The sequence below is a fragment of the Triticum aestivum genome, chromosome 3B (genome assembly GCF_018294505.1).
Source record: "Triticum aestivum cultivar Chinese Spring chromosome 3B, IWGSC CS RefSeq v2.1, whole genome shotgun sequence".
In the NCBI taxonomy this organism is placed as follows: domain Eukaryota; kingdom Viridiplantae; phylum Streptophyta; class Magnoliopsida; order Poales; family Poaceae; genus Triticum; species Triticum aestivum.
Genome location: NC_057801.1, coordinates 288214042 through 288241213, shown reverse-complemented (window position 1 = coordinate 288241213; position 27172 = coordinate 288214042). Strand labels below are relative to the sequence as shown.

At 43.5% G+C, this 27172-nt stretch overlaps 1 protein-coding gene and 2 long non-coding RNA genes across 4 annotated transcripts; all 3 read right to left on the bottom strand.

The window, feature by feature from the left end:
- Nucleotides 1-10153: 10153 nt before the first annotated feature.
- LOC123069747 (ATP-citrate synthase beta chain protein 1) lies at nt 10154-17800 on the bottom strand. The gene is made up of 17 exons (XM_044492687.1): nt 17621-17800; nt 15772-15883; nt 15583-15685; nt 15376-15441; nt 15167-15290; nt 13491-13625; nt 13115-13175; nt 12950-13026; nt 12411-12566; nt 12180-12308; nt 11956-12088; nt 11738-11865; nt 11492-11597; nt 11332-11408; nt 11164-11234; nt 10734-11018; nt 10154-10635 (listed from the first exon to the last, which is right to left on the bottom strand). Exons 2-17 carry the CDS (start codon nt 15869-15871, stop codon nt 10560-10562), a joined length of 1827 nt encoding a protein of 608 aa, XP_044348622.1. The 5' UTR covers nt 15872-15883; nt 17621-17800; the 3' UTR covers nt 10154-10559.
- A 4534-nt stretch (nt 17801-22334) lies between these two features.
- On the bottom strand, nt 22335-24124 carry LOC123065361 (uncharacterized). Of its 2 annotated transcripts, none has more exons than XR_006430990.1 (3): nt 23765-24124; nt 23186-23339; nt 22335-22827 (listed from the first exon to the last, which is right to left on the bottom strand). It is a non-coding gene; the product is annotated as an uncharacterized lncRNA (long non-coding RNA). The 2 variants fall into 2 exon arrangements; XR_006430991.1 differs by having other exon boundaries at nt 23186-23302; nt 23765-24122.
- Nucleotides 24125-24369: 245 nt separating this feature from the next.
- LOC123065359 (uncharacterized) lies at nt 24370-26071 on the bottom strand. Its single transcript, XR_006430989.1, has 3 exons — nt 25813-26071; nt 25234-25387; nt 24370-24871 (listed from the first exon to the last, which is right to left on the bottom strand). It is a non-coding gene; the product is annotated as an uncharacterized lncRNA (long non-coding RNA).
- Between the last annotated feature and the right edge of the window lie 1101 nt (nt 26072-27172).

The window sequence follows — 27172 nt, the reverse complement described above, 5'->3', positions numbered from 1 at the left end:
GAGTTCACTAATAATTTGATTAGTTGAACTTAATTATCATGAACTTAGTCTAAAATCTTTGCAATATGTCTTGTAGATCAAATGGCCAACGTAGTCCTCAACTTCAACGCGTTCCTAGAGAAAACTAAGCTGAAAGACGATGGCAGCAACTATACGGACTGGGTCCGGAACCTGAGGATCATCCTCATAGCTGCCAAGAAAGATTATGTCCTACAAGCACCGCTTGGTGACGCACCCGTTCTCCCTGCGGAACAAGACGTTATGAACGCTTGGCAGGCACGTTCCGATGACTACTCCCTCGTTCAGTGCGGCATGCTTTACAGCCTAGAGCCGGGGCTCCAAAAGCGTTTTGAGAGACATGGAGCATATGAGATGTTCGAAGAGCTGAAAATGGTTTTCCAAGCTCATGCCCGGGTCGAGAGATATGAAGTCTCCGACAAATTCTTCAGCTGTAAGATGGAGGAAAACAGTTCTGTCAGTAAGCACATACTCACTATGTCTGGGTTGCATAACCGCTTGACTCAGCTGGGAGTTAATCTCCCGGATGATGCGGTCATTGACAGAATCCTCCAGTCGCTTCCACCAAGCTACAAGAGCTTTGTGATGAACTTCAATATGCAGGGGATGGAAAAGACCATTCCTGAAGTATTTGCTATGCTGAAATCAGCAGAGGTAGAAGTCGGGAAGGAACATCAAGTGTTGATGGTCAATAAAACCACTAAGTTCAAGAAAGGCAAGGGTAAAAAAGAACTTCAAGAAGGACGGCAAGGAGGTTGCCGCACCCGGCAAGCAAGCTGCCGGGAAGAAGCCAAAGAATGGACCCAAGCCCGAGACTGAGTGCTTTTATTGCAAGGGAAGCGGTCACTGGAAGCGGAACTGCCCTAAGTACTTAGCGGATAAGAAGGCCGGCAAAACCAAAGGTATATGTGATATACATGTAATTGATGTGTACCTTACTAGTGCCCGTAGTGGCTCCTGGGTATTTGATACCGGTGCAGTTGCTCACATTTGTAACTCAAAGCAGGGGCTGCGGAATAAGCGGAAACTGGCAAAGGACGAGGTGACGATGCGCGTCGGGAATGGTTCCAAGGTCAATGTGATCGCCGTCGGCACGCTACCTCTGCATCTCCCTTCGGGATTAGTTTTAAACCTTAATAATTGTTATTTAGTGCCAGCTTTGAGCATGAACATTGTATCGGGATCTCGTTTAATTCGAGATGGCTACTCTTTTAAATCTGAGAATAATGGTTGTTCCATTTTTATGAGAGATATGTTTTATGGTCATGCTCCTATGGTGAATGGTTTATTCTTTATGAATCTCGAACGTGATGCTACACATGTTCATAATGTGAGTACCAAAAGAAGTAAGGTTGATAATGATAGTCCCACATACTTGTGGCACTGCCGCCTTGGTCACATAGGTGTCAAACGCATGAAGAAGCTCCATGCTGATGGACTTTTAGAGTCTCTTGATTATCTATCATTTGACACGTGCGAACCATGCCTTATGGGTAAAATGACCAAGACTCCGTTCTCAGGAACAATGGAGCGAGCAACCGACTTATTGGAAATCATACATACTGATGTGTGCGGTCCGATGAGTGTTGAGGCTCGCGGTGGCTATCGTTATGTTCTCACTCTCACTGATGATTTAAGTAGGTATGGGTATATCTACTTAATGAAACACAAGTCTGAAACCTTTGAAAAGTTCAAGGAATTTCAGAGTGAGGTTGAAAATCAACGTGACAGGAAAATCAAGTTTATGCGATCAGATCGTGGAGGAGAATACTTGAGTCACGAGTTTGGGGCACACTTAAGAAAATGTGGAATAGTTTGACAACTCACGCCGCCTGGAACACCTCAGCGTAATGGTGTGTCCGAACGTCGTAATCGCACTCTGTTAGATATGGTGCGATCTATGATGTCTCTTACCGATTTACCGCTTTCTTTTTGGGGCTATGCTTTAGAGACTGCCGCATTCACTTTAAATAGGGCTCCGTCGAAATCCGTTGAGACGACACCGTATGAATTATGGTTTGGGAAGAAACCTAAGCTGTCGTTTCTAAAAGTTTGGGGATGCGATGCTTATGTCAAGAAACTTCAACCTGAAAAGCTCGAACCCAAGTCGGAAAAATGCGTCTTCATAGGATACCCAAAAGAAACTATTGGGTACACCTTCTACCTCAGATCCGAAGGCAAGATTTTTGTTGCCAAGAATGGGTCCTTTCTGGAGAAAGAGTTTCTCTCGAAAGAAGTAAGTGGGAGGAAAGTAGATCTTGATGAAGTATTACCTCTTGAACCGGAAAATGGCGCAACTCAAGAAAATGTTCCTGAGGTGCCTGCACCGACTAGAGAGGAAGTTAATGAAAATGATCAAGATACTTCTGATTAAGCTCCTACTGAAATTCGAAGGTCCACAAGGACACGTTCCGCACCAGAGTGGTACGGCAACCCTGTCTTGGAAATCATGCTGTTAGACAACGGTGAACCTTCGAACTATGAAGAAGCGATGGCGGGCCCGGATTCCGACAAGTGGCTGGAAGCCATGAAATCCGAGATAGGATCCATGTATGAAAACAAAGTATGGACTTTGACTGACTTGCCCGTTGAGCGGCAAGCCATAGAAAAATAAATGGATCTTTAAGAAGAAGACAGACGCGGATGGTAATGTGACCATCTATAAAGCTCAGCTTGTCGCTAAGGGTTATCGACAAGTTCAAGGGGTTGACTACGATGAGACTTTCTCACCGGTAGCGAAGTTGAAGTCCATCCGAATCATGTTAGCAATTGCCGCATTCTATGATTACGAAATATGGCAAATGGACGTCAAAACGGCATTCCTTAATGGTTTCCTTAAGGAAGAATTGTATATGATGCAGCCGGAAGGTTTTGTCGATCCTAAGAATGCTGACAAAGTGTGCAAGCTCCAACGCTCGATTTATGGGCTGGTGCAAGCATCTCGGAGTTGGAACATTCGCTTTGATGAGATGATCAAAGCGTTTGGGTTTACACAGACTTATGGAGAAGCCTGCGTTTACAAGAAAGTGAGTGGGAGCTCTGTAGCATTTCTCATATTATATGTAGATGACATAGTTTTGATGGGAAATGATATAGAACTCTTGGACAGCATCAAGGCCTACTTGAATAAAAGTTTTTCAATGAAGGACCTTGGAGAAGCTGCTTATATATTAGGCATCAAAATCTATAGAGATAGATCGAGACGCCTCATAGGTCTTTCACAAAGCACATACCTTGATAAGATATTGAAGAAGTTCAATATGGATCAATCCAAGAAGGGGTTCTTGCCTGTGTTGCAAGGTATGAAATTGAGCTCAGCTCAATGTCCGACCACGGCAGAAGATATAGAAGAGATGAGCGCCATCCCCTATGCCTCAGCCATAGGTTCTATTATGTATGCCATGCTGTGTACCAGACCTGATGTTAACCTTGCCGTAAGTTTGGTAGGAAGGTACCAAAGTAATCCTGGCAAGGAACACTGGACAGCGGTCAAGAATATCCTGAAGTACCTGAAAAGGACTAAGGAAATGTTTCTCGTTTATGGAGGTGACGAAGAGCTCGTCGTAAAGGGTTACGTCGACGCTAGCTTCGACATAGATCTGGATGACTCTAAGTCACAAACCGGATACGTGTATATTTTGAATGGTGGGGCAGTAAGCTGGTGCAGTTGCAAGCAAAGCGTCGTGGCGGGATCTACATGTGAAGCGGAGTACATGGCAGCCTTGGAGGCAGCACATGAAGCAATATGGGTGAAGGAGTTCATCACCGACCTAGGAGTCATACCCAATGCGTCGGGGCCGATCAAGCTCTTCTGTAACAACACTGGAGCTATTGCACTTGCCAAGGAGCCCAGGTTTCACAAGAAGACAAGGCACATCAAGCGTCGCTTCAACTCCATTCATGAAAATGTTCAAGATGGAGACATAGAGATTTGTAAAGTACATACGGACCTGAATGTAGCAGATCCGTTAACTAAACCTCTCCCTAGAGCAAAACATGATCAACACCAGAATTCCATGGGTGTTCGATTCATCACAATGTAACTAGATTATTGACTCTAGTGCAAGTGGGAGACTGTTGGAAATATGCCCTAGAGGCAATAATAAAAGCATTATTATTATATTTCCTTGTTCATGATAATTGTCTTTATTCATGCTATAATTGTGTTATCCGGAAATCGTAATACATGTGTGAATAACAGACATCAACATGTCCCTAGTGAGCCTCTAGTTGACTAGCTCGTTGATCAACAGATAGTCATGGTTTCCTGACTATGGACACTGGATGTCATTGATAACGAGATCACATCATTAGGAGAATGATGTGATGGACAAGACCCAATCCTAAACATAGCACAAGATCGTATAAGTTCGTTTGCTAGAGTTTTCCAATGTCAAGTATCTTTTCCTTAGACCATGAGATCGTGTAACTCCCGGATACCGTAGGAGTGCTTTGGGTATGCCAAACGTCACAACGTAACTGGGTGACTATAAAGGTAGACTACGGGTATCTCCGAAAGTGTCTGTTGGGTGACATGGATCAAGACTGGGATTTGTCACTCCGTATGACGGAGAGGTATCACTGGGCCCACTCGGTAATGCATCATCATAATGAGCTCAGAGTGACCAAGTGTCTGGTCACGGGATCATGCATTACGGTACGAGTAAAGTGACTTGCTGGTAACGAGATTGAACGAGGTATTGGGATACCGACGATCGAATCTCGGGCAAGTAACATATCGATAGACAAAGGGAATAGCGTACGGGGTTGATTGAATCCTCGACATCGTGGTTCATCCGATGAGATCATCGTGGAGCATGTGGGAGCCAACATGGGTATCCAGATCCCGTTGTTGGTTATTGACCGGAGAGTCGTCTCGGTCATGTCTGCTTGTCTCCCGAACCCGTAGGGTCTACACACTTAAGGTTCGGTTACGCTAGGGTTGTAGGGATATGTATATGCAGTAACCCGAATGTTGTTCGGAGTCCCGGATGAGATCCCGGACATCACGAGGAGTTCCGGAATGGTCCAGAGGTAAAGATTTATATATGGGAAGTCCTGTTTCGGGCATCGGGACAAGTTTCGGGGTTATCGGTATTGTACCGGGACCACCGGAAGGGTCCCGGGGGTCCACCGGGTGGGTCCACCTGTCCCGGGGGGCCACATGGGCTGTAGGGGGTGCGCCTTGGCCTAATAGGCCAAGGGCACCAGCCCCACATAGGCCCATGCGCCTAGGGTTTAAGGGGGAAAGAGTCCTAGGAGGGGAAGGCACCTCCTAGGTGCCTTGGGGGGGAGGGAAACCCCCCTTGGCCGCCGCACCCCCTAGGAGATTGGATCTCCTAGGGCCGGCCACCCCCCCTTGGCCCTCCTATATATAGTGGGGGAGAGGAGGGACTTCATACCTGAATGCCTTGGCCTTTGGTTGCCTCCTTCTCCCTCCCCAACACCTCCTCCACCTCCATAGTGCTTAGCGAAGCTCTGCCGGAGTACTGCAGCTCCATCAACACCACGCCGTCGTGCTGCTGCTGGTGCCATCTCCCTCAACCTCTCCTCCCTCCCTTGCTGGATCAAGAAGGAGGAGACGTGGCTGTTCCGTACGTGTGTTGAACGCGGAGGTGCCGTCCGTTCGGCGCTGGTCATCGGTGATTTGGATCACGTCGAGTACGACTACATCATCACCGTTCTTTTGAACGCTTCCGTGCGCGATCTACAAAGGTATGTAGATGCATCTAATCACTCGTTGCTAGATGAACTCCTAGATGATCTTGGTGAAACGAGTAGGAAAATTTTTGTTTTCTGCAACGTTCCCCAACAAAATTAAGTTCAATTAATCAAATTACTTAGGAACTCCCACTTAGATAGACATCCCTCAAGTCATCTAAATGATACGTGATCCAAATCAACTAAACCATGTCTGATCATCACATGAGATGGAGTAGTCATCAATGGTGAACATCTCTATGTTGATTGTATCTACTATATGATTCACGTTTGACCTTTCGGTCTCTAGTGTTCCGAGGCCATGTCTGTACATGCTAGGCTCGTCAAGTTTAACCCGAGTATTCCGCATGAGCAAAACTGTCTTTCACCCGTTGTATGTGAACGTAGAGCCTATCACACCCGATCATCACGTGGTGTCTCAGCATGAAGAACTGTCGCAACGGTGCATACTCAGGGAGAACACTTATACCTTGAAATTTAGTTAAGGGATCATCTTATAATGCTACCTACGTACTAAGCAAAATAAGATGCATAAAGATAAACATCACATGCAATCAAAAAATGTGACATGATATGGCCATCATCATCTTGTGCTTTTGATCTCCATCTCCAAAGCATCATTATGATCTCGATCGTCACCGGCTCGACACCTTGATCTCCATTGTAGCGTCGTGGTCATCTCGCCAACTATTGCTTCTACAACTATCGCTACCGTTTACTGATAAAATAAAGCAATTACATGGCGTTTGTATTTCATACAATAAAGCGACAACCATAAGGCTCCTCCCAGTTGCCGATAACTTTTACAAAACATGATCATCTCATACAACAACATATATCACATCATGTCTTGACCATATCACATCACAACATGCCCTGCAAAAACAAGTTAGACGTCCTCTACTTTGTTGTTGCAAGTTTTACGTGGCTGCTACGGGCTTCTAGAAAGAACCGTTCTTACCTACGGCACAAAACCACAATGGTGATTTATCAAATTTGTTGTTTTAACCTTCAACAAGGACCGTCTGCAGTCAAATTCAATTCAACTAAAGTAGGAGAAACAGACACCCGCCAGCCAACTTTATGCAAAACTAGTTGCATGTCTGTCGGTGGAACCGGTCTCATGAACGTGGTCAGGTAAGGTTGGTCCGGGCTGCTTCATCCAACAATACCGCCGAATCAAAATAAAACATTGGTGGTAAGCAGTATGACGATCACCGCCCACAACTCTTTGTGTTCTACTCGTGCATATCATCTACGCATAGATCTGGCTCTGATGCCACTGTTGGGGAACGTAGCATACAATTTCAAAAAAAATCCTACGCTCACACAAGATCTATCTAGGGATGCATAGCAACGAGAGGGGGGAGTGTGTCTGCATACCATCGTAGACCGAAAGCGGAAGCGTGTGATAACGCGGTTGATGTAGTCAAACTTCTTCTTGTTCTGACCGATCAAGCACAAAACTAATGGCACCTTCGAGTTCTGCACATGTTCAGCTCGATGACGTCCCTCGAACTCTTGATCCAGCAAAGTGTCGATGAAGTAGATGAATTCCTTCAGCACGACGACATGGTGATGGTGATGGTGAAGTGATCCACGCAGGGCTTTGCCTAAACACTACAAGAATATGACCGGAGGCGTAAACTATGGAGGGGGGCGCCGCACACGGCTAACAATAGTTGATGTGTGTTCTAGGCGCCCCCTCCCCATGTATATATAGGTGGGAGGGGGAGGGAAACAGCCTAGAGGCGCCCCAAGTAGGAGGAATCCTACTTGGGGGCCTAGTCCAATTCGCCCCCCCCCCCCCCCCCTTACCATATTTCCCGGAGGGGGGAGGAAGGAGGGAAGAGGAGGGAAGGAAGGGGGAGGCCAAATCCCTCCCCTTCCTTCTATCTTCCCCTCTTTACTTCCTCCTCTGGTTCGCCTCATATAGGGGGCACAGCAGCCCCTGCTGGCTGCTGTGTTTCACCTCTTGGCGCATTAGGCCCATATCTTTGCCGAGGGGTGCCCGGAACGCCTTCGGTGACCCGATATGTACCCGGTACCCTCCGGAACACTTCTAGTGTCCGAATACTATCGTCCTATATATCAATCTTTACCTCTCGACCATTTCGAGACTCCTCGTCATGTCCGTGATCTCATCCGGGACTCCGAACAACATTCGGTCACCAAATCACATAACTCATATAATACAAAATCGTCATTGAACGTTAAGCGTGCGGACCCTACGGGTTCGAGAACTATGTAGACATGACCGAGACACCTCTCCGGTCAATAACCAATAGTGGAACCTGGATGCTCATATTGGCTCCCACATATTCTACGAAGATCTTTATCGGTCGAACTGTTATGACAACATGCGTTATTCCCTTTGTCATCGGTATGTTACTTGCCCGAGATTCGATCGTCGATATCTTCATACCTAGTTCAATAGCGTTACCGGCAAGTCTCTTTACTCGTTCCATAATACATCATCCCGCAACTAACTCATTAGTCACTTTGCTTGCAAGGCTTCTTATGATGTGTATTACCGAGAGGGCCCAAAGATACATCTCCGATACTCGGAGTGGCAAATTCTAATCTTGATCTATGCCAACCCAACAAACACCTTCGAAGATACCTGTAGAGCATCTTTATAATCACCCAGTTACGTTGTGACGTTTGATAGCACTCAAGGCATTCCTCCGATATCCGGGAGTTGCATAATCTCATAGTCGAAGGAATATGTATTTGACATGAAGAAAGCAATAGCAATAAAACTGAACGATCATTATGCTAAGCTAACGAATGGGTCTTGTCCATCACATCATTCTCCTAATGATGTGATCCCGTTCAGCAAATGACAACACATGTCTATGGTTAGGAAACTTAACCATCTTTGATTAACGAGCTAGTCTAGTAGAGGCTTACTAGGGACACGGTGTTTTGTCTATGTATCCACATATGTATCAAGTTTCTGGTTAATACAATTCTAGCATGAATAATAAACATTTATCATGATATAAGGAATTATAAAATTACAACTTTATTATTGCCTCTAGGGCATATTTCCTTCAGTGCATTTCTTCAACCCATGCCATTCTGATTTCTAAGTAATGCTCTTGTCCCAAAGAGATTGATAACAGACAATGTTATGGTGGCATATAAATGTGTAAATGCTATTAGGAAGAGGAAAAGGAAGAAGCCCTTATGTGTTGTTAAGCTGACATGATGAAGACATATGACCAAGTAGAGTGGATCTTCCTGCCAAACATGATGACTCGTTTTGGTTTCCCTCATACATGGATAACCATGGTCATTAGATGCGTTAGGTTGGCTGGATTTGCGGTCAAGCGTTACGAGCATTTATCTCAAGGTTTCGTTCCCATGAGGAGACTTAAGCAGGAGATCCTCTATCCCTTACCTTTTCCTCTTTTGTGTGGAGGGATTTTCTACTCTCATCAAGCAAATCCAACACGACAGAGAGATCTAGGTGGTGTCTTTTGGGAGTACTGGCCCCAGTCACCCATACTTATTTGCGGATTACTGTATTGTGTTTTTGGAGGCTTCATTGGATAACTTTACCAAGCTGCGTAATATCCTTCAAGCTTATGTAGAGGCTTCGGGTCAATGGGTGAACTTAGAAGTCATCTATATTTTTTTGGTAAAGGTTGTGACGAGGAGAAAAGAGAGGACTGCGGGATAACCTCGCTATCGGTCGTTGTTGAGTCTAGCATGTCCAAACTATTCTGACTAAACATGTGTTGCATAGATCTAAGTAGGACTTTTGTGTATTCCTTATCTCAATTTATATTGATCTCTATCTCCCTCCCGTTGCTTTGGTCATTCAAACCTTAGGATCCCTCATAGACACGACGTTTACTCGGCAGTTAACCTAGTGAAGCATGTTGCATCTATGCATGTTCCATCTTCCTTTCTTTCTTTTTGGCTTCTAGTGCTGAAAGACAATGATCTCGAATGAAGGGTATCAAGCTTGTTATGATGCAATGGATTCCTGTTGAGTTGGGTCAAGAAGAGAAAGATAGAACAAAAAGAATCATTACAATTGTGTCCCAACTCTTCCCCTCTTACTTCGCCTTCGATATTAGGAATAGAACCCTGTTGAGTGGGGTCGATTGTACTCCCGCTGTTCCTAAATATACGACAGTTTGCTAGTTGAATTTAGGAATGGAGGGAGTAACAGCCAAGGGTAGTACCCTAATTAGGTTATTTTCTTCTTGCATCATGTCATCATGCTATATCTTCAACCTAGGTTAACTAAACCCTCAATAGTATTAAACTCACTATCATGCAACTCTCAAGTAACATCCAAAAACTACTCTGTATGCAGCTTGGTAGGGCAGTGGCTGGTGATGTGCATCAGCATTTAGACGGATACCATTACATGGCAATAAATTTGGGATCAATCAGCTAGAGCTCGAAGCAAGCAAGACGTGCATATTCTATTTTATTACTCGTACCACATAATTTGACATTACAGAATTCGGATTTTTTGTGATGGGGAACTAGCATCACAAACATTACAACACTCCCCAAATTTGGCGGTCACTTAATTGATGATAACATGAAACAATTATCAAGTATCCTCTCAAATATCTGATGCCCTAAAGCTTTCATGCTTGAACAAAAAAAAAGACTTACTTTGGAGCTTATAAAAAAAACAGTCCCACAAGACATACAGCCAGTGCTCATCTGTAACGGTCCTCTCTCCCTCCTCGCCTAGTTGACAATCAGAACTTCGAATTCTATGCAATTATGCTTGATTTTATGGTGTACACACAACTGGAAGATCCATATGATGCCATGCTGAGTCGGCCTCACTTGGTGTAGAGGACATCCTCCCAAGGGTGACGGTAGAGTGGTTGCTTGAGCCTCTTCTGATCAAAGGTGTGGCTGTTGATCCAAGAAGCAGATGGAAATATTATTAAGAATGTAACTAGAGTAACAATAATGTACAGTAGTTGGTCACATTTATCATTATAAAGACTTACCCAATTAGGCCAATTGAACGTGCAAGCACAAAGAGTCCATTAAGATACCCAATCTCTACAATCTCATCGATCTCTTGCTTGCTGAACATTCCACTCCCAGAAAGAAGATCCAAGAAAAGCGAGCCAATCGCACCGTCAACGTTCATAACCAAATTGTTGGCCTTTGACAGGGTGTAGGTCTCAACCTGAACAGCGTACTCCATGTACTTGACTGAAGGGAAGTGTGTGTGAGCATATTTCTGTAAAAGCTGCACTCTCTTGTCCCTGTTGTCTCTGCTTTTGATCCTAATAAACGTATGCAAGTGAAATTTAGAAACAACAAACTTATGTCTTGAAATCCCTTTTCGGGTGAAATTCAGAACCAACAAACTTATGTCCTGAAATCCCTTTTCAGGTGCAAGCTTATTATGATGCCAAGGGTGTATTATACCTGTGACCAATCCCAGGGACACGGATTCCCTTCTTTTTCATGCCCTCAACAAATTCATAAGGCGTAAGACCCTAGAATCAATTGATGTAGCTTATCAGATCAATTAAGAAACACATTAAAAACTGGAGTTGGGAAAAAAATATAGGGACAGGAAATAAGATGGCTCACCCTATCATATGCATCTTTGAAGTACCGAGCGGCATCATCAATTGCACCACCAAATCGGGGGCCAATTGTCAATAATCCTGTGTTATTTCAACAGTAAGTCTCAGTATGCTGTTGAGTACATAATGGTACAGGTTTGCATGTACCAAGTAAACAAGCTCACCAGATACCAAGCTGGAAACAAGGTCCTTGCCAGCCCTAGCAGTAACTATAGAATTGTGAGCACCGGATACACAAGGACCATGATCAGCGCAAAGCATGATGCATATCTGTCAGACATATCAAGAAACCTTATTAGGACCAAATGAACTTTAGATGTAGAAGGGGGGAAGGTACAAAATAATCATAGCATATTAGAGTTTTTGTAGGGAAGATAGATTATACATGTCACATTTAGCCCATAAATTACCTCAATAAATTGAGTACAATAACGAGGAAGGCTGCGCTTGAACCACAAAAGAGAAATAACATCACCAACTCCATAACCCCTTTCAATAATTGTAGACATGGGCACACCAGCATAGCAAGGTTCCTCACCTGCATCATACACATCACATTTATTATTTTCAGAGAGGGATAGCAGGGCAAAGGACAATTATCAAGATAAAATGTTGCCATCAATCTAACCTCTATCATCAGAGATAGTGGAGATAATGTGTGTGGGAGCTCGGACCTTCCCACTTTTAATGGCAGTTTTAAGATCCTCAGGAATGGGGGGAGGTGTAACCTCAGGGACAGGAGGAATATTTCCTTCCTCAACCTGCAAAAAGTATATGTAACCCCAAGCTTTGATCCCCAGTAACATATTCCCACAAAAATTATACTTGCAAAAGACATCAGCTGTGATGTACCAGCTTCTCAAATGTCTCCTTAATCACACTTTCAAGAGCTTCAAATGAAGTCGGGACAACTGCCCCAGCATCCCTTAGTGCCTGATTCTTAGCTTGTGCGGATTCCAACTCACCACCGCTCTTCGCACCCTGTTATACCAAAAAATTAATAAACAAGATCCATGCATACTGAGTGTATTGTTCAGCTAACTGGAACTCGAAGAAAAGAACACCAACTTGTTTACAACTTACAGCATGGCCAAACTGGACCTCAGATTTGAATAGGCGTGCACATGTCCCACTAACCCAAGCAACAACAGGTTTCTGAACCTTTCCTTGTTTCAAGGCTTCGACGAGTGAATACTCATCACTTCCTCCAAGCTCCCCAAGAACAACCATCATTTTAACCTGAAGCCAACAAATGAAAAATGTTGATACACCATTGCTCAGAATCCAGACTTGGGTTACAAGTAATTCAGGGATGGCATTATCCTGAAAGCATACTTGTGCGCCAAACAACCTTTTTGTCCTAAAAATGTAATTTGGAGTAGATGGAAAGATAATAGAGATAGGCCAAAATTAGTGTAAAGGAGTTGCCTCCAAAAGTTGAAGATAAAAAGGATGTAACAAAGGAACATGTTACAGTGACATCCTGTGGATGTCCAATCATGTCAGAGAAGAAAAATACAATATTCACAGGACACTTAGGCTACAAAGACGATGAATATTCATATAGCACAGGAAGAAGGTTAACAGTATCAACTTCTATATAGAGATGTTAAGTGTCAAACCTGGGGTATGTTGTTAAAACGCAGAATGTGATCTGAAAGAGTTGAGCCAGGGAAAACATCCCCACCAATTGCAATTCCTGAATATGTTAAGAAACTGTTAGCATGGAAGCATTATTCATGTGAATCAGTATGTGTGACATTGACATTTATTCACAAACAAGGTACCTTCATAAATACCATCAGTCACTCTTGCAATCGTGTTGTACAGCTCATTTGACATGCCACCCTATTGAAATAATGGAAGTTTAGTTTGTAAATTTAGTTTGTAAATAGTATTCAAAATATACATTTGAGAATATATACTAATTAGTCATCAAATAAAAGAAGTGGAGTTCTGGAAAGAGAAACAAATGGAAAGCCAGGTGCTCTCCACTTTTTTGCAAGAAAAGAAGATAAAGACGAAGCACCATATGTAAACAAAAAGTCGTCATTACAGACACACTAGACAGTTCTTTTTATTTTGCTACTTAAGTGATGGACGTGAATCATGCAGAAATACATGCGATGAAGTAAGCTTATTAACAACGAAATTGAAGCATACCGATTTAGACACAAAACCAACTGATCCAGGCCTGTACAGCTTGCATTGAATTATGTTATCAATGGTTCCAGCAGTATCACCAATCTTGAAAGCACCAGCTTGAACTCCTCCAACTGTTGCAGGTCCAATGATGACCTGCAAGTAACACTAAATCACTTAGCAAAAATAAACAATAAATACGCAGTTTAATCGTTTATGTGCCCTCGGCAAAAATAGCAATCATTTCAACTCATACTATTCATCACCCAGGGTGCAGAATAAGTTATTCTTCACCGAGGTAATCTTACAATCACTTCATAATTAAATTACGTTTGGAATTCAAATAGTTACATTCCAATTGATTCACTACGTAAAATTTGGCATAAGAAAATAAATATATAGGTCATAAGACAAGAAAATTTGCAGTTTATGTATATTTTACACTATGTTTTTACGTTTGTAATTTTACATAACATAAAATATTTTTTACGACGATTATATATTTTTCTTACGGTCTCTTTTTACATCGGAAATAAGACAAAACTTACGGAACGTAAAATTATGGTGCATTGATGGTAAAATAGAGGGGGGGGGGGTGAAGAATGACTATTCCTCACCCAGGGTGACGAATAGTCAATCCCTATATATATATATATATATATATATATATATATATATATATATATATATATGTGGACTCAACTATTTGTTTTTTCCACACAGGGCACACAAAGTCGCATTTTCCCTATCGCTCTGTTGGATCATCTTATATTATAGGTGTGATGTTCCAGTATATTTTTCTTGATTTTGGCAACTTTTACACTGTCAAAACCTTGAACAAGTTATGTAGTAGTAACTATTGATAGAAAATGGTCCTCCTATATTATGGGATGAGTAATTCCATTTGACATAGTGTTCAAAATATCGGCCGACATACAAGTTAAATCGGCAAGTTAATCCCTACTCGGAGGGTGGCCGATACGAAAATCCCCTTCTCATTGAATTAACTGCGCGAGCCAAGTAATCAGTCTGACAAGCAGATTAATCGGCTGTCAGACCAAAAAATCTTGGTGAGTCAGTTAACTGGTTTGATTGGGCAGCTTGCGCCGGCGGCACGCACCTCCCCACTCCCCTCTCCTTCATGCTTCTTCCTGCTCTCCCCTCCCGCTCGAGCAGCCACAGGCGCAGTCCACCAACCCTTTGGCCAGTGCATCCTACAGCGGGGCAGCTCCCTCAGAGTGGAGAAGCAGGGAGATGATAGGCGCTCGGTGTGAGACAGAGGATGAGAGGAAGAAGGAGCTGGGGACGTGCTCTGGGAAGGGGAAGAGAAGAAGAAGGTGGCGGCAGGAGAAGAGGAAGGAGGAGAGAAAGGAGAGTGGCTACACGGGGTATCTTTAACACACCCATCGCTGGAGCCATAGTGAACTGAATGGGCTTCAGCCTAGCAGCGGTGATGACGGCCCAAATGTGACTTATGCAGAAAGAAAAGACAAAAAAGGATAGTAGAGGGACAAGCAGAATATGGACAACACAAATATTTAGCAATATGTTTGGTATGGCCCTAGTTAACCTACCGATAAACGGTTTACCGATAAATTCAGTTAAATGGCTGATTCGCAGATTAATCCCTATTCAGTACCCGAGCGAGATGGTACCAGTTACCAATATCCGGAACATTGGTGACATATAATCCTTACCTTGTTGTTAGCACGTGCATAGCTAATTAGCTGCTTTGCGTCTGATTCAGGAACACCCTCTGCTATAATGGCTACAACTCGGACAGTTGGCTGCTTCAAAGCTGACATTGAAGAAGCAGCCGCACTGCAGATTTAGAAAATACAGTGAAATTGTAGTCGCTCCAGATCATGCAGTATTTCCCAGACAGATTATCAACTCTATAACTAACCTCCGGAAAGATGCAAAGTTGATAAATACATCCGCAGTTGGGTGTGCATTGCAAGCAGCTTCAATTCTACAAAAGATACATGAATAGATAAATTGTTCACACATAAATGCTGCACTAGCAAAGTGCTAATGCAACATCCCTCCATCTGAAATAAGAACTGCACAGTTGTTCAATCAAACAAGATATATGAGGGAGAAGAGAGCTCACGTAGGATGAACCGGAATAGCAATTTCTTCTTGTCCAAAGAAAAGTTTCTGGAACCCATCAGAACCAGGATTGATTATTCCAGCAACAGAAGGTGTTTCTCTCCCTATCAAGCAGTGCAAATTCAGTTAAGAAAGAAACAAAACAGAAACACTATAGAGTGCTTTTAAACTAATGATAGGGAGAATATACCACAGAGGAAGTCAAAATCAAGCATCCGTTGTATAGGGAGTTGCTTATAATTATAGAATAATGCTTGGGTGGTTTTCGAGAAAATTTGACCCGTCGCCATGATCTACTTCCCCTGCAAATTAACATGCATTAGCCTATGATATAACCACAGTAGTAGTTACTCCCTCCGTCCCAAAATTCTTGTCTTAGATTTGTCTAGATACGGATGTATCTAACACTAAAGCATAACTAGATACATCCGTATTTAGACAAATTTAAGACAAGAATTTTGGGACGGAGGGAGTACTATTTAGAAAACCATAAATCGTAAGCACCCTACTAGTCATCAAAGTACCAGAATAAAACGAAATCATGTTAGCACAATGACAGAAATGTTGATATGATATGTAAGCATAAGCCTAACATCCAACATAGCAACTAGAAAGCACTTTCTATTGAAATAGTATTAAGCGAGTATTTTTTATGATTTCAAACAAGCTACTGACATAACTTATAGCTGATGAAAAAATGCATCTCTGTACCCCTGCAACACAGGGAAGAGTTTCTTTTTTTGCGTAATGATATAGGAAAGAGCTAACACAGGAAAAATTCCTGAGGATTGTAATACTCCGAAATTCCTATGAAAATCCTTTGAATCAAAGGAGCCCAAAATGTATACAATAGGAGCTGCCATCTGTGCAGAACACCAGATCTCAAATACGATGCACCCGCATACTCAGTTCTTGCTGCACACTCTGGCGACTAAACCAGAACAATGCCCAAACAAAATATCACATTTGTTTCCTCCAAGTAAAATCCACGTAAATATACAGATGTATGCTGACTTCCCACTAAGCTCAGAGCTTTCTACTCATCATCACACGCAGACAAACTAAATAAATAGGAGTACAAAGGAACATTTTAACAGCTGACGCACTGAGCCAACCAAATAGACTCGGGAATATGTGGCCAGGTACTTAGTCCAAGCGTCATTTTGTTTCTAAAACCTCCAGTACAAGCACTGTCACTAAAAAATCCTACTACTAAGATAGGACAATTAAGAAGGTATATAATCAAGTTGTCTGATCCTCAAAAGCAATAAGATATAAAGTTGTTGAAATCTGAGTAGAACACCAGATCCCAAATATTATGCACCAGCACATATTACTTCAACTACATCCAATGTTTAAATAATTTTCGCCACCAAGATTCAAATCCACAGTAAAGAGTATACTAAGTTTGCGTTTGCCCCAAGAACAGAGTTTTCCCCAATGCATCCCAAATAAACAATTTATAGCGACTAAAAAAGGACCTTAACACTTGAGCTAACCAAATGGACTTTCCAGACCACACAAGTTTAACCCTTGCCCATTGCCACCCAAAACCTATCGAATTTGGGACACTTCATAAGCCACGAGATCTCCTCAGATCCACACAAAAAGCGAGCGCCAGAGCCCAAATCCAACAAAACCCAGGGAAAGCTTTCACTACTCCCAACACGACAACGCGGCAATCCGTCAAATATGAAACAAAACTGCCGCCAAAGGGGCATTTTTCCGGACAAATTCTGATCAAAGGTAGCAAGCAGGGCAACCCATTCCCACCCAAAAACCCAAAACCCATAGAATCAGACAAGAGGGGCGGGATCTCCAGGAAACACCGCGGGCGGGATCCCGCTAACCGCGGCATCCACCGGGCGACTGGGGCAGAGAGAGCCGCAGATCCGCGGCGTCGGGAGCACACCCACTTGACCCGACCCGACCCACCAACCGTTCGACCAAACGCCGCAGGGAGCAGTAACAGCAGAAGACTAGATGCAGTGCGTGGGAGTGGGTGCATGAAAGTGTGAGCACGGTTTGCAGCGGCGAACCTTCCGATGCGAGGCAGGGCAAGACGAAGCGGAGGCAGAATTGCTCTGGGACGGAGATTGATCTGGGTCTCGCTCGGGGAAGACGGAGCTGAGGGGCAAGACAACTAGAAGAATTTATAGTGGCGGGTAGGAGATGGGAAGGTGAGAAGTAGGCGACGCACGCCCCCATCTCTCCAGTCTCCACCCACAAGAGCCGACGCCTTGACGACTGTTTAGACCTGGTCTATGAGCCGCCGGGCATTTTTTTCTTAAAAAAAGAGGTAAAATTAGATGATACCTTGTGCGATCCCGTGAAAATTGGTTGCAACATATTTCTTTTTTTTAGGAGAAACTTCCGGTCTATTTATAATCCATCATGATAATACAAAGCACTAAGATAATAAAATTACAACTATGTATATGAGCCACCTAGCGACGATACTAACACACGAGCGAGCCGAAGGTGCACCGCCGTCATTGACGGTGTCCCAGCTGGGGAGAGGGGGTGTCTCTCGACAAATCGTCTCCCGGCCTGGTGGGCCGGACCGAAGGCCCCCATGTCGGTTCACCGGTGGGTCACGTCGACGCAGCCCACGACATATGAGGAAGGCTCCCAACCACTTGATGTATACAGATCTTAGTAGTCGTCTACAACTCATCCTCTTTATACATAGCTGACTAGGATGTAACCCTAGACCCCACGTACCTATATAAAGTGAGGGGTAGGGCTCGTAAAGGACACACAACAATCTTAGGGTAGATCGACTGTATTTTGTACCCCATTTGAAAGCAATAAAACACATGCAGGATGTACGGTTTTATTTCTCTTGAGAGCCCGAACCTAGGTAAAACTTGTGTCTTCGTTATCATCATCTCAAGGCCCTTAGTTCGGGACCCCCTACCCAAGATCTACCGAATTTAGCTCCGTCATTGGTGCCCCATACAAGTCCCGCTAAGATATCGCAGAGATTTGATGGGGATCAAGATCGGCGAGCAGGTTGGGACCGGCATGACCTTTGTGCCCTGTCAGCTCTTCATTTTCGGCAGCATGGCCCTCTTCGCCGACTCGACCGGCCACATGGGCCATGTCGAAACTTTTTCTCTGGGATGGATTGTTAATTAGATCCTGCGGTTTGGAGTACACCGTGGACTTCGACGGAGAATTGATCTTTGCAAAACTAGTAAGCGTGCACGTGCAACGCACGTCTCCACCAATACACACGTAAAATTCGTTTGAGTATAAAGTTTGAATTTGTATTTTATAAATTCTGAACAATATAACAAGGCATGACAAAGATTAAATCGATGCACAATATGCATTTTTAACATCAACTCATAAATGATTCAGGAACATAATATCAGATGAACATAAATATAGTGAGTAATCATGCATGCAGGGCATGTCTCAAATGATTTATACAATAAATCAAACATAAGGGACCTTACAAATTTTATGGTAAAAGAACCAAGAGCAGACGCTGAAGTGTTGCAATGCAACCTAAGGAAAACACGATACATCTTTTGTCTAATATGCGTATGAAATTCTCGCACAAACTGGGATGTCTTCCTAAGATTGCCCCCTTAAAACTTTGGTAAGTATATCAAATACTGGCATAAATGGAGGAAGCTGCTACTATTCCACATAATAGTGGCTACTATTAAACACATGCTACTGGATCATGCACGCACACTGGCAGAGTGCCTTATTTTCATGTTCAATGTTGCTTCTTTGACTGTACCGTTGATAATCTGGTTCAACACAAGGAGTGGCACAACTTCAGAAGTCAAATTTCAAGAATCTTTATTCAAGAGGTTAAATGAATTAAAAATATCATGAGGAACAAACATTCATCCCGGTGCTATTGTTATAAATAAATGTGCATTTATAGAAAATACCTGAATGAGAGGTATCTTTTTTCAATAATTTCTTGTTAGGACAGAAAAGTATGAGTACCTTTGCTCAATCCCTTAAGTAGTAGAAAGGATCACTGCTTATTGTGAACGTGAACTCCTGACCAGTTTTCAATGAGGCAAATCTTGAATACTAATTTCTGGGCCCTGAATATGTTAAATCTAGCTTATATCAGAGCAAATAAGTTGGAATATGATGAAAGAAGGGTGGGCATAAAAAGGTTTTAATTACAATATTTATTGATAGAGCAAAATCATGTGCTTGCATGTGCATGCCAGACTTATAACTGACTCGTCCATAAGAGTCTACAAGCATGGTCTCAACTCTTTCACCAATTCAATAACTTTCTGGTGCGATGCATGGTCTCCATGTGACATATTAGCCGAGCCACATTGATGTCATCCTCAGCAACATCCTAGATAATCTCCCTTGTGTTAGTTGAGGGACCAACTGTGCACATAATTCTCATTTTGTGCCTAACATTTGGATTAGACCACCACCTACATATTGGTTGATGTACTATTATTTGATGAATAACCATAAGATGCTGGTAGTTCTCGTTTTCCTGTCAAGAGGTTTTCTTACAATTAATTTCAATGCATCAATTCATAAGGTTCCTTATCCACAGAACAATGCATTATATTCAAGTTAGTTAGCGTTCAGCAATTAGTAGAGACATATGACATGATCATTTTGCACTTTACAGTACTAAGAAGACGACATGAGTTAATACCAAATGCATTTGATTAAACCATAGTTCACTCGAAGAACAAGATCACAACCAACTAAGTTGATTATATTTCAAGCAAGTGTGCGGACCACGAAAACAGCAGCAGGTGTTCAATTCAAACATATATGCAGACATACAATAAGTATACAACTACAAAAATTAGGATCCTGGTAAGCTGAGATGGCAATACATGTAAGAACTATACCAAACTAACCTGAGTATTGTTCAAAAACAATTGATATGTGCTCTCAACATAGAGCACAGATCATAACTTATAATTCAGAGATACGTGTGTGCTCTTACTGGGCACCTCGCTGCTATCTTCAGAAAAGAGGAATTGCCTTGAGATTGTGGAAGCCGTCGCCAGTCCAGATGGAGATCTTGCTCAGCGTGTAGCTCTCATCCAACTTGAAATCCATGTAGAGAGTAACAAGCTCGCCCGAACAACAAATTCAGAACAGAAAAAGGATCCCACACATAGAAGATTAGATATGTGTTTCGAATGGATGCCCTCATCTAGCTGGTTCTTGTCATTCGACTTCGCCTGCGCTGCACATATACAGATACAGGTGGCTCGAGGAAATCAAGATCGATTTTAAGTCTAAAAGCATGCCCAGATTAAACCGAACTAATCAATGGACGATATATAATCACAGGTAAAAGCGCGCTGTGAGAAACAAGCACTGTATATAATAACCTGCAAACATTTTTCACTTTCTCTCTCTCTCTCTCTGCTACTCCATGGAACAAGAACAAATACTATTCGATACTTCTTGCATGTAGAAACTGCTCTAGTTTATTGAAGACTCGATGCACAATAGTTACACATGATTAGGCTCCTAATTAACTACTCTAGTAACTATTTGGTTTATCGAAGACTCGATGAAAGGAATCACGCACCATCCAAACAAAATTGAGCGGAAGGCAGCGGAAGATCGTTTACTCGTCGTGGTTACTTGCAGATGTACATTCTTCTGAAACTGGATGTTGACCAGGTGTGGCTGCACACTGTCTGACCTGAGAAATATAAAATCCGCCAACGATGAGGGTGCCCCTGCAGTTTGTAAGATCAGCGATGATCAAAGAAGAAAAGCTATACCATGTGTTCGGGTGGATTGAGATAATGACAGGGTCAACTAATCCAACATTTATCTGTTTCAAGAAGAAAAGGGTAAACCATTTTCAATATACCACTGAAGTTTGTCTACATTACATTCAGATTAATGTGAATATGAAGTCACAACTGATTGGACAGTTTATCTCTAACCTCTTCTTCCGACATTTGTGAATCGTAAAGAAAAAAAATCTGAATCGTCCTAGAAAAGCAAGGAACCATGCCTGCAAAATCGATTCCTATGCCGAGACGAAAGTCCTAGAACTTGACATGCCCAACATATGATTCACCGCAGCTCGATGGCTATAGCACACGGGCACAGGTATGGGCGCACGCACGAGGGAGAGCAGAGCGCAGGGGCTTACCTAGTGGAAGAGGCATCTGGCCACCGGAGGCTCAGGAGGAGACATGGAGGGAGAGCAGGGCAGAATAGTAACCACGCCGGTACCCGCCTCCATCGGGCCGCTGGCCGTGATCCACGCTGCCCGAGGTGGAGTGGCCGTGGAAGCTGCGAATCCGCCGCCATGGTTGCTCTGCCCAGCCTAGAGAAGAAGGGTCAGGGAACCCAAGGTGGAGCGGCCGCGGACGCTACAGATCCGTCGCCATGGTTGTTGTGCTCGGTGAGAGAAGGGTCGGGAGGCACTGATTTTTCTTTTCTGACAGGCGGCGAGGCACCGAGTCGGATGGAATTGATCCACATATTGCGGGCGGGGCCACGGGGATTAGGGGACGCGAAGCGCTTTGTTCGCAGACCACGGCGTCTGCGAGGCAGAACAATTGATCTCAAACGTTCATCTGATTGTTACCCCATTGATGTAATATTAGCAGTAGGATGCATTTAAGTTGACTTAATTCGAAGGTCCTGGTTACTCTGTGTACAATTTACTGTGTGGCTTTAGGGGAGTTTATGTTTGCTCTTTTAATACCAAATGCATTTGATTAAACCATAGTTCACTCAAAGAACAAGATCACAACCAACTAAGTTGATTATATTTCAAGCAAGTGCGCGGACCACGAAAATAGCAGCAGGTGTTCAATTCATACATATATGCAGACATACAATAAGTATACAACTACAAAAATTAGGCTCATGGTAAGCTGAGATGGCAATACATGTAAGAACTATACCAAACTAACCCGAGTATTGTTCAAAAACAATTGATATGTGATCTCAACATAGAGCACATATCATAACTTATAATTCAGAGATACGTGTGTGCTCTTACTGGGCACCTCGCTGCTATCTTCAGAAAAGAGGAATTGCCTTGAGATTGTGGAAGCCGTCGCCAGTCCAAATGGAGATCTTGCTCAGCGTGTAGCTCTCATCCAACTTGAAATCCATGTAGAGAGTAACAAGCTCGCCCGAACAACAAATTCAGAACAGAAAAAGGATCCCACACATAGAAGATTAGATATGTGTTTCGAATGAATGCCCTCATCTAGCTGGTTCTTGTCATTCGACTTCACGTGCGCTGCACATATACAGATACAGGTGGCTCGAGGAAATCAATATCGATTTTAAGTCTAAAAGCATGCCCAGATTAAACCGAACTAATCAATGGACGCTATAGATCACAGGTAAAAGCGCGCTGTGAGAAACAAGCACTGTATATAATAACCTGCAAACATTTTTCACTTTCTCTCTCTCTCTCTCTCTCTCTTGCTACTCCATGGAACAAGAACAAATACTATTCGATATGTCTTGCATGTAGAAACTGCTCTAGTTTATTGAAGAATCGATGCACAATAGTTTACACATGATTAGGCTCCTAATTAACTACTCTAGTAACTATTTGGTTTATCGAAGACTCGATGAAAGGAATCACGCACCATCCAAACAAAATTGAGTGGAAGGCAGCGGAAGATCGTTTACTCGTCGTGGTTACTTGCAGATGTACATTCTTCTGAAACTGGATGTTGACCAGGTGTGGCTGCACACTGTCTGACCTGAAAAATATAAAATCCGCCAACGATGAGGGTGCCCCTGCAGTTTGTAAGATCAGCGATGATCAAAGAAGAAAATCTATACCATGTGTTCGGGTGGATTGAGATAATGACAGGGTCAACTAATCCAACATTTATATGTTTCAAGAAGAAAAGGGTAAACCATTTTCAATATACCACTGAAGTTTGTCTACATTACATTCAGATTAATGTAAATATGAAGTCACAACTGATTGGACAGTTTATCTCTAACCTCTTCTTCCGACATTTGTGAATCGTAAAGAAAAAAAATCTGAATCGTCCTAGAAAAGCAAGGAACCATGCCTGCAAAATCGATTCCTATGCCGAGACGAAAGTCCTAGAACTTGACATGCCCAACATATGATTCACCGCAGCTCGATGGCTATAGCACACGGGCACAGGTATGGGCGCACGCACGAGGGAGAGCAGAGCGCAGGGGCTTACCTAGTGGAAGAGGCATCTGGCCACCGAAGGCTCAGGAGGAGACATGGAGGGAGAGCAGGGCAGAATAGCAACCACGCCGGTACCCGCCTCCATCGGGCCGCTGGCCGTGATCCACGCTGCCCGAGGTGGAGCGGCCGTGGAAGCTGCGAATCCGCCGCCATGGTTGCTCTGCCCAGCCTAGAGAAGAAGGGTCAGGGAACCCAAGGTGGAGCGGCCGCGGACGCTACAGATCCGTCGCCATGGTTGTTGTGCTCGGCGAGAGAAGGGTCGGGAGGCACTGATTTTTCTTTTCTGACAGGCGGCGAGGCACCGAGTCGGATGGAATTGATCCACATATTGCGGGCGGGGCCGCGGGGATTAGGGGACGCGAAGCGCTTTGTTCGCAGACCACGGCGTCTGCGAGGCAGAACAATTGATCTCAAACGTTCGTCTGATTGTTACCCCATTGATGTAATATTAGCAGTAGGATGCATTTAAGTTGACTTAATTCGAAGGTCCTGGTTACTCTGTGTACAATTTACTGTGTGGCTTTAGGGGAGTTTATGTTTGCTCTTTTAATACCAAATGCATTTGATTAAACCATAGTTCACTCAAAGAACAAGATCACAACCAACTAAGTTGATTATATTTCAAGCAAGTGCGCGGACCACGAAAACAGCAGCAGGTGTTCAATTCATACATATATGCAGACATACAATAAGTATATAGCTACAAAAATTAGGCTCATGGTAAGCTGAGATGGCAATACATGTAAGAACTATACCAAACTAACCCGAGTATTGTTCAAAAACAATTGATATGTGATCTCAACATAGAGCACATATCATAACTTATAATTCAGAGATACGTGTGTGCTCTTACTGGGCACCTCGCTGCTATCTTCAGAAAAGAGGAATTTCCTTGAGATTGTGGAAGCCGTCGCCAGTCCAAATGGAGATCTTGCTCAGCGTGTAGCTCTCATCCAACTTGAAATCCATGTAGAGAGTAACAAGCTCGCCCGAACAACAAATTCAGAACAGAAAAAGGATCCCACACATAGAAGATTAGATATGTGTTTCGAATGGATGCCCTCATCTAGCTGGTTCTTGTCATTCGACTTCACGTGCGCTGCACATATACAGATACAGGTGGCTCGAGGAAATCAATATCGATTTTAAGTCTAAAAGCATGCCCAGATTAAACCGAACTAATCAATGGACGCTATAAATCACAGGTAAAAGCGCGCTGTGAGAAACAAGCACTGTATATAATAACCTGCAAACATTTTTCACTTTCTCTCTCTCTCTCTCTCTCTCTCTCTTGCTACTCCATGGAACAAGAACAAATACCATTCAATATGTCTTGCATGTAGAAACTGCTCTAGTTTATTGAAGAATCGATGCACAATAGTTTACACATGATTAGGCTCCTAATTAACTACTCTAGTAACTATTTGGTTTATCGAAGACTCGATGAAAGGAATCACGCACCATCCAAACAAAATTGAGTGGAAGGCAGCGGAAGATCGTTTACTCGTCGTGGTTACTTGCAGATGTACATTCTTCTGAAACTGGATGTTGACCAGGTGTGGCTGCACACTGTCTGACCTGAAAAATATAAAATCCGCCAACGATGAGGGTGCCCCTGCAGTTTGTAAGATCAGCGATGATCAAAGAAGAAAAGCTATACCATGTGTTCGGGTGGATTGAGATAATGACAGGGTCAACTAATCCAACATTTATATGTTTCAAGAAGAAAAGGGTAAACCATTTTCAATATACCACTGAAGTTTGTCTACATTACATTCAGATTAATGTGAATATGAAGTCACAACTGATTGGACAGTTTGTCTCTAACCTCTTCTTCCGACATTTGTGAATCGTAAAGAAAAAAAATCTGAATCGTCCTAGAAAAGCAAGGAACCATGCCTGCAAAATCGATTCCTATGCCGAGACGAAAGTCCTAGAACTTGACATGCCCAACATATGATTCACCGCAGCTCGATGGCTATAGCACACGGGCACAGGTATGGGCGCACACACAAGGGAGAGCAGAGCGCAGGGGCTTACCTAGTGGAAGAGGCATCTGGCCACCGGAGGCTCAGGAGGAGACATGGAGGGAGAGCAGGGCAGAATAGCAACCACGCCGGTACCCGCCTCCATCGGGCCGCTGGCCGTGATCCATGCTGCCCGAGGTGGAGTGGCCGTGGAAGCTGCGAATCCGCCGCCATGGTTGCTCTGCCCAGCCTAGAGAAGAAGGGTCAGGGAACCCAAGGTGGAGCGGCCGCGGACGCTACAGATCCGTCGCCATGGTTGTTGTGCTCGGCGAGAGAAGGGTTGGGAGGCACTGATTTTTCTTTTCTGACAGGCAGCGAGGCACCGAGTCGGATGGAATTGATCCACATATTGCGGGCGGGGCCACGGGGATTAGGGGACGAGAAGCGCTCTGTTCGCAGACCACGGCGTCTGCGAGGCAGAACAATTGATCTCAGACGTTCGTCTGATTGTTACCCCATTGATGTAATATTAGCAGTAGGATGCATTTAAGTTGACTTAATCCGAAGGTCCTGGTTACTCTGTGTACAATTTACTGTGTGGCTTTAGGGGAGTTTATGTTTGCTCTTTTAATAGTAGTATAGATGGGTATCAAACCAGAATGTATACCAACATGAGACACTCGTCCCTACCTCAACGTCGAATCTGGCTAAGCATGAGTGGGAGAGCCACTTGTCGGACCCGACTTCGAGTCGGGATCCGATAATGCTTCCTGAAGACCTGGCGACTAGTTAGGCAAAAAAACTAAGAACCGGGATCCATGCCTGATTGAATCTTGAGAAAGCTTCCACTGGCCCCAGTGTCTGATCAGGCCCAAGAAGAACTCAAGAATTGTAATGTGAAGCATCCTACGGTCATCTCCATGGACGCTACACCAACTCCCTAAACACCAAGTGATTGTGTCCTAAATTAGTGGGTACTCACCTAGTCGGCTGATACGTCTCCGTCGTATCTATAATTTTTGATTGTTCCACGCCAATATTATACAACTTTCACATACTTTTGGCAACAGCTTATATAATTTATTAGACTAACATATTGATCCAATCCCCAGTGCCAGTTCCTGTTGGTTGCATATTTTTTGTTTAGCAGAATATCCATATCAAATGAAGTCCAAACGCGATACAAATTTATGGAGAATCATTTTGGAATATATGTGATTTTTGGGAGGTGGAACCAACGCAAATGGTGGTCCATGGCCTCCACTACCCACCAGGGCGCAGCCTACCCCCCTAACGCACGATGGTGCCTAGTGGCCACCCTGTAAGTCATTTGGGGCTCTTCTTCGGTCGCAAGGAAGCTTATATCCAGAAAAAAACGTGTTAAATTTTTAGCGCAATCGGAGTTACGGATCTCCGGATATTAAGAAATGTTT